General features: G+C 38.0%; 1 protein-coding gene across 6 annotated transcripts in view; it reads left to right on the forward strand.

Annotated features, from left to right (window-relative positions):
- Nucleotides 1-18,453, forward strand: part of MTUS1 (microtubule associated scaffold protein 1) — a 111,296-nt gene that overhangs the window by 19,234 nt on the left and 73,609 nt on the right. For 4 of the 6 annotated variants that reach the window (XM_031588647.2, XM_090139375.1, XM_031588646.2 and 1 more), the window contains exons 2-3: nt 8,970-11,200; nt 13,393-13,591. In XM_031588647.2, coding sequence (XP_031444507.2) covers nt 9,143-11,200; nt 13,393-13,591 — 2,257 coding nt within the window. In that variant the 5' untranslated portion in view covers nt 8,970-9,142. Of the gene's footprint in view, nt 1-3,024; nt 3,187-8,969; nt 11,201-13,392; nt 13,592-18,453 lie in introns of all 6 variants that reach the window. The other 2 variants (XM_090139373.1, XM_031588648.2) reach the window with 2 other exon arrangements.

Here is an 18,453-nt window from a genome sequence, read left to right on the forward strand (position 1 = left end):
TGAATTACCCATTTGTCTCAAAGGATAAGACAGATTCAAGCATCTAATTCATCAAGTTCTCTTGCAAGTAACCTGAATCTGTGTCTGTGATTAGACTTGAGGTTACTTTGTCAAAGAGCTTAAATATGTTTTTCCATTGTGTATTTCTTATGAAGAAACATTCAAGCATCTGACATAGTAAACCTGAATACTGAGGTTTGCTGTTTTTCTTCTGCTTATGGAAGCTGATGCTAAGCAGGCTTGTTAAAATAAGCATGAACAGGTAAACAAACAAAAAGAAAACCAAGAAACAAATAACAACAGAAAAAAATGCCTGTAAATTCTTGGTCCTAATAGGCACACAAACTTGGAATTCAAAAACGTGATAGGTAGAAATACAAACCAGATTCTGTGCAACTCTTTAAACAGATGTGGGTGATAAACTGCTAAAAATTAAAACTTTAGAAACTGGGAGCTTAAGCAAGCAGTTGATCTTGGTACTGGTTTGGATGAGGAGAATATTGTGTAAAACAATTCAGGAGGTTTTAGTACAGCTTAATATAATGAAGATGATTAGTTCTACCTTTCCCATCCAATGTTCTCTGTAATAGTGATTTGCAAAGAAAGTGAATAAGTACTTGATCTAACAGTGTGCATTAAGGTGGAAGACTTGTCTGACTGACAACTTGATTTTTAGACCTGCTTTGTAGACCTCAGTTGAAAGCTACTCACCTGTCATGCTATTAGTTGAGAATTAAGATTTTTCTCTTTTCTGCTTTTAGAAAAAATATAGGCTAGCTGCAGATTTTTCCTTTTTTTTTTTTTTTTTTTTTTATTTTTAAGATCATTATCTGTAGTCAGAAACAAAGGACCCATGCTACTGGTCAGTTTGTGATATGGACAATCAGAGAAGTGGAAATAATTTTTGAACACTAAAGGTTTTCCCCGTTGTATGCCCCAGTGCCCTTCTTGCTTGCAGCCTACCTTGCTTTGAGGAGGAACTTATTTGCAGATACAAGAAATACAGCCCAGGGAAGCTTAGTGCACCCAGTTCTTATATCTATTTGACTGGCAGGTATTCCTCAGTAATTTTTCAAAAAACTTTTTGAACAGTACAGTCATACATACTCCTTTGCAACTCTGAAGTTTTGGATATAGTTTTCCAGAAAATTAATTGCCTGAATTCCAAATGGCAGTTCGTTCCATCCTTGCTGCTTGTGAGGCAGTTTTCTTTGGGGAAGGTTCCTAATGCAGCATTAATTGCTTATGGTTGATATTTGTGAGCAGTGTTATACCCAAATGACTTGTAAAAACACTCTGGTATGTGCAACTTGGCTTGCAGAAAATAAAACCCCAGTGGTGTATTTGAAGGAAAAAATATCAAGGTAGAAACTGCCCTCTGTTCTGGGGAAGTCCTCAAATACCTGGTGTAGGAGGAACAGAGCACTCCTGAAATTAAAGAGGTGGAAAATGGGAGCACCATGGAGTTGAGGTCTCTTTTGAATTCTTTAGCTCAACTTTTTTTCTCTTTCAGGATTCTGCAATTAGGGTGATGTATTTTCCTACATCAGGAGAAGCTTCATGACTTCTCCCCATATTTATTTTCTTGGATTACTCAGCTCTGGGTATGTGTCTGTGGTTTGGGGTTTCTCTATTTTGTTTTTTTTCCCCTGCCTAGGCAGTTCCTCTGAGTTCAGAACTATGCAGCATGCTGGGATCTCTTTTACAGAGTACTTATGTCAACAAAATGTGCATTTAGTATCCTAATAGAGCTGGAAATGAGTTGGTATACCATGAATTCATGGATTTCTAGATGGATATCTAGAAATGGCAACATTGTTGGTGGGCTTTGGCAAATGTCATGCTTATAGATAACATAATTTTGTCCTGTGAATTTAAACTTAATGAGATAATTTTGAGAAAGTTGATCAGTGCTTGTAGGACAGTATTCAGTTGTGCAAGCTCAGTTTATTTAAGTACCTTAGGAATTTTTTTCAGACTTTCTTTCCTCATTCTCACAAAAAGTATGCTGTAACAAATTTGACTATGAAAATTGTTGTATTTTGTCTTTAAGCTGAAATCCAGGAGGCAGAGTTGCCTCCTAACAAATGGAGTGTCTGGCTGTAGAATCAATACTAAAAGTGTAGTGGATGAGATCAGTGTCCTTTAAATAATCACACTGCTATTGCTGTTTGTATGTAATTCAGGCTTTCCTTCATCAGGTTCATAAAACTGGTGAAGTCAAAGCTAAAATGTGAGAATAGCTGTACTGTAGACTGAATAGTTTAAGCAGGGCACCAAATGCGAGAGGCTTCAGAGACTGGATTTGTGCATACCAGTGCATCATCAGATGGAGGGGGAGAAGTTAATGTGTGATCAACCCTTGCAAAAAGGACAAAGTTGATGTCCCCAAAAGACAGTCAGCTAGCCAAAGGATGCATAAGGCAGTTTTTGCCTGTCCAACATTCAGTGCTGTTAGGCTGTCAGTTACTCTAGGGTTATGGCCTAGTTTTAGTACAAAAGTAGAGTGCAGCTGTAAAATAAATAATTAGGGTTCCTCTGTAGCATAGCAGCAGCACCTTGCCAGCATCCCCTGCGGACTTGGGAGCAGTAGGTATATGGATGTGCACCAGGCCTGCAGCACTGATTCTGGTCAGGCTTAAGCTAAAAGCTGAAGATCTGGGCCATGTAAAGGTGTAGTTCCAGGGTGTTATGGGGAGAACTGCTTCAGAATTTAGCAGTTGGAAGCTGAAACAGTTCTTCAGCTCTCCTGTGGAAGTGGTAGAGATTTGGCTGTAACACAGAACAAAATGAAAGCTATAGTAAGTGGCATTTGTATTTGATCCTAAGTTTAAGCAAGAGGTTTTATAATAATGGATTTACACAACATGCGTCTTAGCATGTTATAATTTACTGTGAGAGGGGTCTCTGAAGGACTGATGGGACAAACTGTAGGTAGGAGTGAGTCCTGCTGATGCCCAGTGCATTCAGGGCTCTCTGCAGCAGCGTACAGCTCCGCACTCACGTGGAGTTCTCTCTCTGCAGCTACGGGCTCGGCAGGCCGCAAGTCTGAATCCAGCCCACAAGTCTGAATCCAGCCCACATTGCGTCGGCGAGACAAACACCAGTCCTGGCAGCCTGCCCCAGAAGCGCAGTTTTTCCTTCTCCCCATCTGGCCCAGGAGCTGCAGGGCCGCTGGCAGCGGCGGTGAGACTGCACCCCTCTGCCTACGTGTTGCATCAGTTGAGCTGTTTTCTCCAAGCTGCTCTGCAAAACTGGCGTGGCATTCTGCTTGTTTAATTCCTCTGCCCTAAGAGGTAGAGCACTGTGCTTTGCTCTGCAGGGCCAGGCCCTGTTGGATTTAATCTTGTATGTTCTGAGACCAAAAGATAAACAAGAAATCTATAAAAGAGTTAAAATATAAAAACAAAACTCAAGCAGCAGAACTGATCTCATTGTGAGAAAGTTTCCTCTGTAGGGAACATAATTTTTTTTTTTTTTTAAGATATAAAAACAATGCATTAGATTTGTGGTTTTTTTTCCTCTCTTTTCAGACTAGAGGTTTGGGAACAACAATTGTGAGTTTACCAGTTATTCCAGATGCCACCTAGGCAAGATTGCAGGTGAAAAACCAGTTAAGTTGTTAAGATTGATAGAGTTTATAGTAGCATCCAGCTACTATATTTCTGAAAAGTCTGCAGCAAACACTACACCTTTAGGACTTCTAGTCATTGCATTGGAATTGTTTCCTATTTGGCTGCAAAAATATTATTTCTATTAACCTATTTCTTGAAGTTTTATTGGATTTTGTTCACATAGATGTAATTAGTAGCCTTGAATAAAATGCATAGGAACAACTGTGCTTTAACCGGCAAATAGCAACATTTTCAGAATTAAAATCTGCTGTGATGCTACTGCTGTGCAAGTGTGTGTTCCTGACTCAGTGGTAGAATTTCTTACAGAATATGTGAAACCTCCCCTTGGCTGGCTGTAGTCTTCTCTGAATGAGTGCCCACTTGTGCACAGCAGGCATCTTTGTGTCTGCAAAAACTGGGAGCTGATTAAACTTCTGACCTGGCTAACTTGGGAAATCCTAAGCATCTTGATGAATAATCTGCACTGCAAAAGGATACCGTGACAAGGATGCTGCTATTTCAGTTATTAGGGAATGTATTGATCAGCTTTATTCAGATAATTAATTGGGTTATAGATTTGTTACACAGAATAATCCTCTAAAGCTAAATAATACTTTCGGGTTTACTGTATCTTACTTCACTACAGATTATGTTGGAAGTGTTCCAAATGCTCAGTAAACTAGTTCACACTGTGTATCGTTGTTAAATATAGCCAGCTGCTGAACTGGCTCCCAGCTGTAGGTGAAGATCTGAAAGGACACAAGAACAGGAGCTCATCGGGTTTGCTGTGGCCTCAGCTGTCACATTCTAATGACACAATCTTACTACTTGCCAGAATGCTGGTGGTGTCCATTAAATGTTGGGCAGTGTTTACACCAAACCCAGGGGCACAGGCACAGATGCTATGTAAAATAATTCAGGAGCATGAAAAATTTCAAGTCAGCATTGTACCCTAATGTAGTTTCAGTGTATGGTGCCTAGTGTATTGTGGTGTATTTGGCATTAGAACTTAATTTTAACAGGCGAATGTTTAGTGTAGGAGTTATTTCAGTGGTAATGGTTAAAGCCGTCTCTGCTCTGACTTGCTGAGCATGTCAGTCATGACTCATTGTTAGGAGGCAAGAATTATTTTCTTTTCTCCAGAGTTATGCCTGGTATTTCAGTCACCACCTTTGCAGCCTGGTGTTCTTGCCCTTGCAGAGAGCTGCTGCCATGTCCTCAGCCAAGAGGAAACTAGCAGTAGACAAAAAGTCTGCTTAATCAGAAATCTATAGACTAATGGATTATATTTTCTGTATATATATATGTGTGTGTGTGTGTGTATATGCACACAAAATATATATATATTTTAAAGAAGTGCAGAGCAGCACCCCTCATTCTCTCCCCTGCTCCTGAATTTGTGGAGAATCCCAGGTGTAGTAGCTGTTCTATACTGGTGCCCTGTACCTGCTTCTGTATAGAGTTTAAGTGACAGCACTGGAGAAATCAGCAGTTTATCCAAGATGCAGGTGTTAGACTTAATGAGCAGTATATGTAACCACATGTAGTCAAATAAGTTGGAACACTGAGTTGGGGTTGGTGAACATCAGTCCAATCTGTGCTCAGCTGTTCAATCAGATCTGTCAACAAGTAGGACTTGGACCTTGATCTGCTAAGGGAGTGCCATAATAATAAATGCATATTGTCTTAAGTTCTAGCTTCCTGCTTTTATTTTGACCTGAAATTTTATCCTTGATTGTACGGGAGCTGACTTAAAAACAACAAATAAACAAACAAACCACTTCCTTGAAAACCCAGGAAACTTCACTTTTCATTGAAAAGTTGAAGACCTAATTTAACCAGGCAGTAAAAACTTCATAATTCTTGGAAATTCTTAAAGAGGGGCGGACTGAATATTGATCTCGTGGAAAACTGGGCAGTGGCTTTGTTTATGGTAGCAATAGCCCAAAAGCCAAGCCAGTGATAATTCTGAGCACATTGCAGTTGTGTACTGCACACACCCCCCCCAGAAAGCTCCATTCTGCATCTAGCTGTGAATGTTGTCTTAGCGGAGCTAAGAATGAGTGCCTGATTGAGTCCTAGCAATGGAAACTACCAGAATATTCAAGCAAGAGGCTTGTTGGTATTCTGATCTGCCCATTCAAAGACGTAGCTTTGGTTTTGTTTGATCATGCACTTAATCACAACTCATAAAATACATCTGCTTACTTGCGCTGCTTTTATAGCTAGGATTTGTCACCAGCTTGAGTGTGCTTATCTCTTACACCTGTGAGTTTCACCTTTCCTCCTGCTGTAAAACAGTGTGAGGAAAGGCATGTGAACACACAGAGCTTCATGGTCAGGTGGCTGTACTTCCAGATCCACAAACGCTAGGTTCCAGTTCTGGACACTTCTTTCAAATATCTTAGCAAGTATCTTAGTGAAGTAGGAGGAGCACTTGCTTTACTTTTAAGAAAAGTCACTGGACCAGTCTTCTGAATGCAGAGTTCTCCCAGAACATATTTTAAAATAATTCCCAACTTCTGAGTGGTAATTGTGGCAGTGTAATACAGCTTTCTGCTGAAGTATGGATACTGAAGATGCCTTGAGCATAGCATTCAAGTACAGTGAGCTGCCTGGAGCACTTCCAGGCTGCTTTCCCACTTGTAGGGGCACACCCTTTTCTTTCAGATCTCCCCTGTGTCCCTTGGTACAGGCTGTGCAAACAGAGCTGGTGGGTTTGAGTAAACATGGTGACTGTGTGGGCGAAAGCATACAGTTCCAAATGGAACACCAGGAAAAGCGTCATTATTGCTGTCAGCCTTCTAAGAGTAATGCATTTGAACTGGCTTGCATTCTTGTAGCAATTTGGGATCTTGCAGCTTGATTTATTTATATTAATTCATATTGTTTTGACTCTTATTTACCCAACGCTGAACTAGCAGACTTGGTGTCTGTCCCCTGTACTTCTATAGCACACATTCAAACCTTCCCAGCCCAGCAACACTTCATGTAGATGAATAGAAGCTGCAAGATCTTTGCTATGAACCCTACTTTGTATGTTGCAGTGTGTTCTGGATCTGGGGCCACCAAAAGATGGACAGTGGTCTTTTTAGAAGAGTCTGCTTTCCAAGCTGGCTTCCCTTTTTTTCCAAAGCATTGCTTCTGTTCCCTTGAGGTCTTGTATATCTGTTGTGGAAAGGAAAAGCCTAAGAGATATGATAACTAAACTCAGAGTTTGGTAGTAGTATTTAGTTTAGAGAATTCCCTAACTCTTAAAGTTCATCAGGAGCAATATATGTTTGGAAAGGCAATTGTTTTGTCTTTATCAGTTCTTAAATCAGAAGAATTTCTCACCATCTGGAAGCTCGTAGACCTGGTTAACATATTTAAGTGCGCACAGAGCTACAGAATCTTAATTTTTGAGAGCTAACTTTATATTACGGCTTTTGTTAGACACTATTTCTAAGCCTTAGAAAGTCTCCTTGTTTTTATGAAAAGATACTTTTAGACTCCAAATGTTGATATGAAGCAGAACTTGAATCTAGTCTAGCTGATGTTGAAAGTATTGATTACTGAAGTGAAAAGCTGCTTTAAAAATAGGTGAATCAATGGTATATTTTTGTGAATGTTCTCATTATGTGGGAACCTGGGCTGAGCAGATTTCTATTAGTACATGTGCGCATGCACATATTCGGCTTTAACAATTTCTTGATTTTCTATTCAGTCTCAAACCTGCTTCTGTTTTTCTTGGGACTTCTTAAGCATTGATTGTATCAAAGTTTAGTTCAATACTCCTGATACAAATTTTGACAAATCAGAAATCCATATAAAGCTAAGGTATCATTCTTTAAGGTCTTGAGACCTCAGCTTTGTGAAGTGGCGTACTAGAGTTCCCTACTTTCTATTGTGTGAATGCGCTTGAAAGAGGTGACAGTGGTCTTTGCATCAGAGCAAATGCTAAATCAGAATGGATGGAACCTCTCAACTTCTTGTTGCATGTCTAGCTGGGCAAGCAGTATGGTGTGTTATGAGTACAAATAAGTAGCAACTAGTTTTAATATATCGAAACAACAGTGGAAGCAAAGTTTGCAGACATTTTTCAACAGTTCATTCTGTGATCAACTTAACTAAATGGAAAATCATTCAGGACGGGTTCTTGTCCAGCCTCAAGGGAAGACTTCTTTGGAAGAACTCTTGAACCTACCTCATGTTTCATAGTAGAGAATTGAAATGAGGGTTCCGCTATTGCTCATGCTTCTGTAGGGGTTGAATGGCAGTGGGCATCTGGAGCTATTAGGAACTGGGAGAGTTTAAGCAGGGTCTGTCTAGTCCAGATTTCTATCCTCAGTGATTTTTGTTTTGGAATTGAGAAAAGCAGGGAGGAGGTTACTACCTTATTTTGGTGGCTCATTTCCTTGTTCCATGGTCTTTAAGCATCTGTCTCAGATTGAAGGTAGAAAGTCATGTGTAAGGAAAAGGCTGTGGTCTTTTCTTTCTAGAAGTCTCTCTGCATTTAGTCTGTCATGAGCATACAAACTCATGTAAATCTAGAACAGTCTTACTTAGAGTGCTACTTTTATGCTCAGAACTGTTCATGGTCCCTAGAGCATGTCTTGAAAGCTTTATGCTTTTGCTCAGTTGAAAAAGACTTTAAGATGGTATGTTTTCAGCTAAAGAAAATGGGGTTTATGAGAAAATACCAGCTTTTTGAATGACAAATTCTTGCTTTTAGTAACTTACCTTTTGATGTTATTTATTGCACTGGCCTTATTTTTACATTTTTAGGGGTATTTCTCTAAGTGTTTTTCTTTCCCTTGCTTTGTTTTCTAAAATGGTTGATATACTCTCTGTGTCACCCCTATAAAGAATGTTGGTAGCACAGTTAGGTATCTGTGTTTTCCTGAAGTTTCAGTTCATTAGGGTTCTGCATTGTATTTAAGTTGCAATCAAGTCACTTCAGACTTCTGATGTATTTCTTATGAGTGTGCATTATTTCATCACTCTTATATGCATAATTCTGATGTTCATGTTCTGCTGTTTTCCTTTCACTGAGTTTCAAATATATCACTATGTCCATATCCTCATTTAAGAATACCACACTTGGGTTTGCATTTTAGTTAAAACCCTGACCTGTTCCCCATTGTTTTCAGTGCTAGTGTCCTCTTTCTTGTTCTTTGATAGGAGAGCTGGAATACAACACTACAGGTGTGCAGAGATGTTCAACACCTGTCTTATTTCCCTTCAGTTGGGAAGAGTGGTCAAAGTTTGTCAAAATGGCTTCACTTAATTCAAGTGATGAACAACTGCTTAAGAATGCTTAATGCTGTAAAATCCTGGTTTGGCTAATCACTTTTCATTTCATTTTAATCCTAGAACTTTTGAATCCTCTTGGAAAGCGCAAAAACAAGAAACTGCTTTTTAAATGTCTCTCATACAGCTGACATGTTCCAGGGAAAAGGTGTTTATTCTGGAAAATTCAGAAGTCTGCATTCTCTGGGGTTTTAAATGAGCGTAAAATGAAAATTGTTTAAAATTTAGCCTTCAAAATGAATATTGAAAGGTCAGATGACAAAGCAAAGAATGGCTTGAAGTCTTCCTTACTTATAAGGGACGAAAATGGAAATGACTACACATGTGACAAAGCTCCGCTTCCTTCAAAGAATTGTACTGCCAAATTACGTGGCGATTCAACTGACCAAAATATAGAGACCGAGAATGAAGGTGATGCTGTTCTTGAAAAAAAGAGTGACTTTGGAAGTGTTCTTTTAAAACAGCAGTGTATTGAAGCATTTCATCTGCCAAGGGTGCCTGGTAAATATGACTGCCAAGGAGGAGGAATTCCCTTGGGAGATAAAGATACTGAATGCAAGCCTTTTCTGACTGAGCAGACTAGTGTATATCCTTTGAATTGTGACTTGAAAGAAACAACAGGCTTCCCGAAAGGTAATGTGGCTATGACAAAAATGCAAGCTCAGAGTACTGAACAATTGATGCCTTACAATCAGACTGAATCAAACTGTGTATTACCGCATCCTGCTTCAGAGCAGTGCACACAGTCCATGATAGAAAACAGGGTACACTGTCACCAGAGCACATTCGATGTTACTAGCATTGTAAGTGGAACAGTGGGAACTGATCAAAATGATGTGCATCTAGGGGAAATGCTCATCCCTTCTGATAAAGGGGATATGAAAGAGAAATTGGGTGCAGAAAAAACACCAAATTTGTCTTTTACAGTAGTGGCTTCAGGAAGCATAGAGGCCTCTGCTGATTTTGAAGTATATTATCCTGCCTCTGCAGGTGTTAAACTCGATATAGAAAATACTATTAACATTGACAGAGTACAATTGGAAACAGCAGCACAGTCTGGAAAACAAGCTGCTGGATGTATTAATCTACATGAACAAGCTGAATTATCACCATACATCTTCACTTATGAAGATCAGCAAGTAAAAATCATGCAGAATACTGCTGACTGTGATGAAACCAGGAATTCCATTGCTCAGACATGTATGGATAGTCCTGGAAATAATGTGTACCTTCTACCAGCAGAAAACATTGGAGAACAAGTGTCAAAGAAAACGAGTGAACCCTTAACCAAAGAACAAAGCATCCCTGGAAATGCTGCTTTTCAGTATAAGCACAACACCCCTTTTGTGTCTGAAGTGCTACCTTGCAGTGTACCAAAACTAAAGAGAACAGTTAAACCAGAACTGAAATGTGAAGCAACTTTTTTGGTCTTCAGTCCTGTGGCTGGTGAAAGTGATACTGCTCTATTTACTTCAACTCCTAAAGAGCGAACAAAACCCACAACTTTTCCTGTTCCATCTGTGGCAGAACTTGGAGACAAGTCTTCTAAACTAAGACCAAACGAGATGCTTGTAGGAGAGCATAACCGAAGGCCTTCACTTAAAACTAGTTCAGGTCAAATTGCAGGAAGAACAGTGGGCAGATCTCCTATTGTGTCATCAATAACCAAATCAAGGAAATGTGAGATTGTTAGTTTTCCCAAACCTAATTTCAAAAATGTGAAGCCAAAGGTAATGTCTAGGCCTGTACTGCAGTCAAGAGAGAGTGAACCCTTAAAACAGTCTCCTCAGTCACCAAAAAAATCAACCGCCTCCTCATCCTCACTAGTTGCTTCCCCAAGGCAACTGTCCCCTTCTGTAAAAGTGCTGAAAAAGAAAATAGATTTAGCTAAAGATATGAAAGTGGAACTGCCTGTGAATAAGCCCCATAAGCTGCATCTTAAGAAACACCTCTTTGCTAGCCAAGTTGTACACGCCACAACACATCCGAGAACCGTTTCCCACAGGACTTCAAAGACACCTGCGCTGAAGCAGAATCTGGAAGACACTGGTGAAGTGAGTGCTACCAATTCAGTGTGCTCCTTGGCTTTTGCTGTGCTTCCAGCGTGTGGAGAAGACTCAAAAGAGATGCTGAATGATGAAATGGACACTTCAGACTCCTTATTGCAGCCCTGTGCTCAAAACATCTGTCCAAACAGAAGTGAAAAAGAGCAAAACTGCAACATGGGAATTCTGGAAGCGCCGCTGTTAGAAGATGTGGCAAATGAAACATTTGTCCTGCACTCAGTTCCTGTGGTAAGCTTTTTTTTTCCTTGAATTAATTAAATGTTTTGTACACTTGACAAAAGGGGCTTTTATATTGCAAAGTGGAATGGGTTTTGGATGGAAATTATGGAATGGGTTTTGTGTCTACAAAAGTAGTTGTAACATTGATTTCTGGGGTACAGTCTTCCTACTAAAAGGGGAGAAAAATAAAAAAATTTGCAAACTGGTTGAACTTCAGAGTAAGCAATTAGCACTTGACCTTAAGTTCTTTTTATTGTTGTCAGCCTTTATCTTATTCTGTGGTTTAAAATTTTTGGGAAGTTTTATTAGTGCAGTACAGTCAGGATTCTATTATTCTAATAAAAGCACATGCATCTTAATGCAGTCTAACTAACAAAACTGTATATTGCTACTTGTTAAGATTTTGCAATCTGCTGTAGGGAACCTGCTTCAGCATGGGGGTTGGGTTTGATGATCTCTAAAGGTCCCTTCTAACCACTACAATTCTTTGTTTCTGTGATTTTTAGAAATGTAACTTTAATGTGCACATTATCAGTATAATTCTAGTGATACTGTAATTTTGAGTATTTTATCTTAAAGATAAACTTCGTTTTCAATAACAGAATAAGTTTTCTTTTTTCTTTCAAAACATCATTTAGTTCTAAAACATACTTTTTAAATTTTTTGTCATAGAAATGTTAAATGTACCTTAAGTAATGCAAAATTCTCAGACCAGCAATTTGGTGAAACATTTTTAACTTGTTAATTTAACTGTCAACTTTGAATAGTTTGGGGGTTCTTTTATTTGAAGTAAAAATGGAACTTATTAGAATAGTTAAGAGTAGGAACTATGCTTCATGCAGAAGACCTTTTTCTGGGAGAGTAAGCTAACTGGAAGGTGCAAACTTCCTGGCTGGAAGGTATGCATGCATGCATGATGGATTAGAAAATATTGTTGGACTAGTCAGCTACCTGTCAGGAGAAACATGCTGCTTTCACATACCTCTGAAAGAGGTTTCACAGAAAAGGAACGGTGGGAAAGAAGGAAAAAGCTTCAGGGCTGAGTGGGGAAAATCTTAGTTTACTCAGTGAAATGGTGGCAGCGTACTTACTAATGAAACCTGGAGTTGACTGAATTTTTGTTGGTCTTCAATGCTTCGATAGGAAAAAAAGCTTTACTAAATTTCAGTATAAGGAATATACTGTGGGTAGAATGGAAGCAGCTATCCATTTTTGAAGCTTTACAGAAGAAATTAATAACATGAACTTTCTTTTCTAATTTTGTAGCATACAAACTTAAAAATACTTCATTAACCACTACTTTCAGAACCACAGATTGAAGAGAGTGCTTTCAATTCATCCAGTTCAGAGATGGAAGCCTTTGTAATACTAATTATTCTGCTGAGACTCAGTAACTCCATGGAGCACATAATCTAAAGTGCTCAGTAATCAGCTAGATTGAACTTTGTACATTTTCTTCTGTAAGGTGCAGATTAATATCTGAAAACGGGGATTGTAATCAAAAGTGGAAAGTGTGTAATATGTCCAAATTATTGCTTATCACATTGAGTCACGAAAAACTGCAAGAACGTCTGTCCATGCTCATAGGTTTACATAGGCATGGTTTTTCAGCATGAACAAGTGCATATATGAACTAGATCAAGAATTCTGTGTAAAAGCTAAAGTGCTACCTATGAATTGGTTATTTTAAATCTGTCTCAGGTACATTCTTAAATTCCTCAATGTGGAAACGTTTACTTGTTTCTCTGCCATAATTTAAGACCTGTGCAGGGAAACCTATGACAGCGGCTGTTACATTTCGGGTAGACATGACAACCAACAACTTAGTTCATTAACTTAGCTAGCTGCTTGGTTTAAAGATTAAAAAAAGTAATCTTGTTTGGGCACAGTCATATTTAAACAGTTCAATTAAAGTGTGGAGGGACAAGGAAAGTGGGAACTCTGACATAAAGTAATCTCTGTCATTATTAGTGACTGTTTTTAAACTTCTAGTTTTGTGTTTCTGAAAGCGATTTAAGAGGGTTCTTGAAGCTGTGAACTGCAGGTGTATGACTGACTGCATCTTTGGTGGACCCTGTGATAGCAAACAGCTAAATGTGTCACTTACCTGTATGGTCAGTATTCCAGTACAGATGTCAGGAAGGGTACTCCTCAGCTTCTCACAGTCATGATCTATTGCTTTTTTATCATCTGTTTTAAAGCAGATGCCTTCTGTGAAAGGTGAGAATGCACAAGAGAAAAATACACCAAAGAAAAGCCCAGTCGCTCTACGAAATGCATCAGTGTCCAAGGTTAAAATGGTGCCATCTGTGTTTCCCTTGAGGAGGGGAAGTGAAAATAAAAATACTTGCACAATCAAAGCACCTTCTCAGAGAGGAGCTGTTCTATCGTCAAGCTCTGGTAAGATGAATTTTGGTTGGGATGCTACCACATAAAGTTTCTTTAAGTTAAGATACTGCATTTAATATACTTTCAGACAGAACTTATTTGATGGTACAGAGTTGTATTTTTGATACTAAATGTGAATTAATTGGAATTGTTAATATAGGACTTAAAAAAGTGGATTTTATCTAATCATCTTAAAATCTCATCTTGTAAGGAAGGTGGTTACGAGGGAAAATGGTATCTAAATATTATTTGTAGTTCGGTTATATAAAAGACCTTTGTGAAAGTAAAACTGAAATTATTCAAAAGATGTGTAACTGAAAAGGAGAAAATGCAGAGCTCTAGTACAGAGCACTTATAATAAGCATCTATGTAGTACTCTAAAGGGAGTGGGCCCTTAGTTCAGTATGTACCATATTTTCTCAATCTAATTTTGATATAGCTCTACAGTTTCTAGGAAGGATAAAACAAAATTAGAGACTGCTGCTTCAGCTGCTAATTAAACTCAGAATGACTTATACTGTCAGGAAAAAAAGGATCTCAAAAGTAGACTTAAGCTGCTGTTCTGGTGTGTGCAAACTATGTTCTGTAGTTGTTTGGTAGAGATTCGGAAATACTCTTGTAAATTGTATTTTTTTTAAAAAAACTAAATATGGAAGTATAGCTAATTATGAAGGCAGCCTGGCTATAAATGACTATGCTACAAAAACATGGCTACACCGTAGTTTGAAAAGTGTGCTTACGCAAGGGCATCCAGTAAACTGGTCTTTTTTTTTTTTTTACACACCCAATCCAATGTTATACAGCAGTCCAAAATACTTCACTTAATTATATAAAAGTGGTAAACTGTGATTAAAATCTGTATCTATTGCTCTTTATGGGATGAGTTTCTCAAAGACAGTGGGTTTATTCTGTTCTCTGATTTGGCTTTATGAAACTGTTACTAGAAATACATGGGAGGGGGAAAAAAAAGAAAAGCATGGCTGGTTATAGATACAGCTTTACAACTTTTACTTCTGAAAGTACATCTGTTTTATTTTTTTAAATGGAGGGAGAGTAATTTGCTGTTGGAATAAAAATCCTTTTCCCCACAAATTTCTTTAGCTAACTCTCCATAACTCATTGTATGTTAGAACTGCAGAAGTCAGAGCACCTTCTGAATTTTTCATGTTGGTAACTGGCTGCTTAAGATGAAAGCATAAAGCAGCACCACAACACATTGCATTATGATCAGATGAGACAAGAGCTTCAATGCTACTCCTGGGAAGAATTTTCTTTAATGCCTTATCCCATCCCCTTACCAATGCCCACAGTCCATAGAACATCTCACCCTTTATTTTGCTTATGCTACGAAGTAGGATTTTATATATTAAACTTCATCAGGTTGACTTGCTCTATCCCTTGCCAAGGAAATTCTTAAATGTGTTTCCTTGCTCCCTGATAAACACAGTATTGTTGTGAATCAGATGATGGGAGCACTGGTGAGGGGGGAAATAAGAGTAAGGAGAAGTAGAAGTTGCTTGGTTTTACTATAAAAGCCCCATTGTTTTATCAGGCCATACTTTTCAAGTGAAGCCCTGTCCACATATGTTTACTACATCTGTTTTTAAAGTTTTTGAGATAAAACTGTACATACATTTACTGTGGCCAAGCTTGTGAATGAAATAATTCCCCTTTAGAGTAGCTGAAGCTTAGTGTAGGGAATAATGCTTTCTTTTAGTTTAAGTAATTTGAACAATTTATTATTAAACATGTACCTCACTGTGGTTCCAGCAGCACAGATAAGTAACTTGCTCAGTATCTGTCATTATTTCCTGTTAGGATTTCTCTAGGCTATAGGCAAGCTAACTAAATCCAGGATGGAAAGAACTTCTTGAGGTCATGTAATCCAACCCATGTTGCCCGTAACTGGGTCAGCACTGAATTCAGACTTTGTCTGGTGCTTGTCAAGATGAGTCTTAACTGTCCAAATCCTAACAATCGGGTTGAACTAACTCTTAACCAGTTTTGGGGTATATTTGGGTAATAGGACAGGAACGCAAGAGAAACACAATGGGCTAGCTGTGTCATCTCACATGTATGCTGGGGGAGACAAACAGTCCACCTGTCCAAAATGTATTTACATGCATGTTCTCAGAGTAATAAAGAACTCATGAGCAATAGATTGTATCACTGTCATTTTGATAGATAAACAGAAAACTCTGCTGCACCCAAAAAATAAAAAAATGCCCAGTGTAAGATGCCAATTAGTTCACAACTTTGCAGGAGTTGAAATCTTGGTGTTTTTTTTTTTTTTTTTTTTTTTTTTTTTTTTTTTTTTACTTCTAAATAAAACTAACTTTTTAGTTGTAGCAGAGCACACTAATAGGAAGCAAGTGTTCTAAGGAAATTCCTTGATCGTTCTCCAAATAAAAGCAGAGAGAGTTTACAGAAAGAAGGAGAAGGAAACTCATGTTTTAAGTATTATGTACTTTGAGGTTATTTGAAGAGCACAGTAAACTGGAAATAATATTTTTCTTTTTTTTTCCCCAAAGTATCCTACTGTTCACCAATATTAGCACATCTTGGCTGGATTTTGGAGTTTTGCTGAATTAGAAATTGATTGATTGTTTCTTTTTTAAGAGTTGAGTCCAATTTGACTTAGTGTGCAAAGGTAATTTGTGAAATCACTCCATTTCTGCAGCAGTGGTGCAAATCTAGAAATCTGAGTCACAGATGCAAGCTAGACTCTTCCTTTTCTCTGTAAGAGAGAATGACTTGTAATCTCATACTTGTTCTTGGACAAAAATCGTAATTCCCTATAGATAACTTTTCCATAGTGGAGCATGAAGGCTTTTGTAATACTGGATGACAGATGAGCAGCATACTTCTTTTTCTATTAATAGAAATACCTATCAGAATTTAAGACAGAGTAATGTGTTTGAGTCACTTGATCCTTACTGGAAGGTGCATGTAATTCTGGAACCTTTGTTCAGGATTTTGTATCAGGCCAGAAATGAAAGCAACTATTGTTTTTAATCCCAGCTAATATGTGCAGCCTTCTAATTGGATATAGATAAACACACTAGCATAGTAATATCTTGCTAATAGTTGAGGTAGTATGGTTTGGAAAGACTCACGCCTTCTTTTGACTTGAAGGGAGATGTGAAGGGAACTGAAGAAGCCAAGAAGCTTTGATGGTTCTATAGAATACTGCTTCAAATTCTTCTGCTGTCAGCCTGTATCAGGAAATGCATGTGAAGCACTATGACAGTCTGAACCTCAAGAAATTGTTTTGACTTTGAAAAGTATAAAATAGGAATACAAGAGATTTATTTTAGCTATAAAACATACATGCCTACCACTGCATTTTTTTTCCTTGTACTGCTGACTACAAACTACCAGTAAGTTTGTAAAGGAGCAGAGCTTTAACTGCACGTAGAATTTCTGGTATGCTACTACTTTACCTATGCTTCTGCTTTAGCTGAAAGTTATGGTTTAATTTTTTTTTCTGTTGTATGAAACTTCATGCTGTTGTTGATTTCTTAGCAATAAGAGCTGGGTCATATCTTACACGTAATAGGCACTATTTGAAGACTTTAAAATATTTTTCTACTGCTTACTGTTAAAGACTTCCAGAAATTAATGAAAGCCATGTGAAATCATCTTTGGAATGAAAATGTCTTTTGCCTCTGTTTCTAAAGTGTAGTTCATCAGTTACTTCTGATGTTTTAGGTACCTTTTTTATTTTTTCCGTGATTCATGTCAGTAACATCTGATTTATTATCTTGATATTTAGTTACTCCTGTGTGAATTTAAGCTAGTGGTATTCCCTCTTCCTCTCTTGCTAGTATTTTCATGGCTCTTAACTAGAGTATTGAAAGCTTGGATTAAGGGAAGTTCAACTGTTTGAATTCTATTTTTCCTTGAGAATCTTGGATGAACACTTTTTTGTTGATCATCCTGAAGGACTTCTCTGATGTGCTGCAACTGACTGAACTGGGGGGTAGGAATAATTCTTCCTATTCTATAGCAAATACATCTAAGTTGCATTAAACCACAAAAGATTTCAGTGATATTTTAAAATTCCTTCTGTTGATTTTTTTTTTTTTTTTTTTCCTCAATCTTGCACTTAAAAGTGTAATTCAGGGAAGCTTCTGAAGTTAAAGCAGATTAAGATTGTTCATTATTGGGTGTTGTAGCTTTTTATTTCACAAAGAAATCCTTTGCAGATAGAAACCAAATGGTTTCAGTGGATTTTCATGCAGCTTGGAAACATGTATATATACTTGATAATTCTGGATTTTTTGGTATAGCCTTTCACAAAACTACTGAAGCATAACCAAAACAACTTCATTTCAGTAAGCATTCCCACAGTCTTAAGTTTCTGTGCTGACACTGAACCAGAAGATCAACCAAACGTAGTAACTGCAAATCGCTTTTCAGCTTTTATCAGTCCTCCTATCTACCATCTGACTCTACCAAGTTGTATTGATGTGCTGCCAAGAGGAAACAAAATATTTCAAAAAGCAAACACAACTTCCAGATTCTCTGGCCTGAAACTCCTAGGTCTTTATCAAAAAGCTGGACTGGGGAGTTAACCTGTAAAGATATCCCTATACTTTCTCATGAACAAATCTGAAATGCACCAGAGTCTGCAAATAAGGTTTAAAATTTAATTTCATCCACTCTTTTTATGTACTTTCCCCTGTCTCCCTCTGAAGGCTGAGCCTCTTTTATGGATCTTCAAAGCAGGTTCTTCATAGAATAACTGGTTCAAGGTCATCATTGGTCCTTACGCTCGTGAGTCCATTATAATTGCTTCCTTCTCTCTTTAATACATGTGCAGTGCTTCATTAGGCTAATTAAAGTCTATGTTAAATGAACTTAAAACTCTC

The sequence above is a fragment of the Phasianus colchicus genome, chromosome 4, assembly GCF_987193195.1.
Source record: "Phasianus colchicus chromosome 4, bPhaCol1.hap1.1, whole genome shotgun sequence".
Taxonomy (NCBI): domain Eukaryota; kingdom Metazoa; phylum Chordata; class Aves; order Galliformes; family Phasianidae; genus Phasianus; species Phasianus colchicus.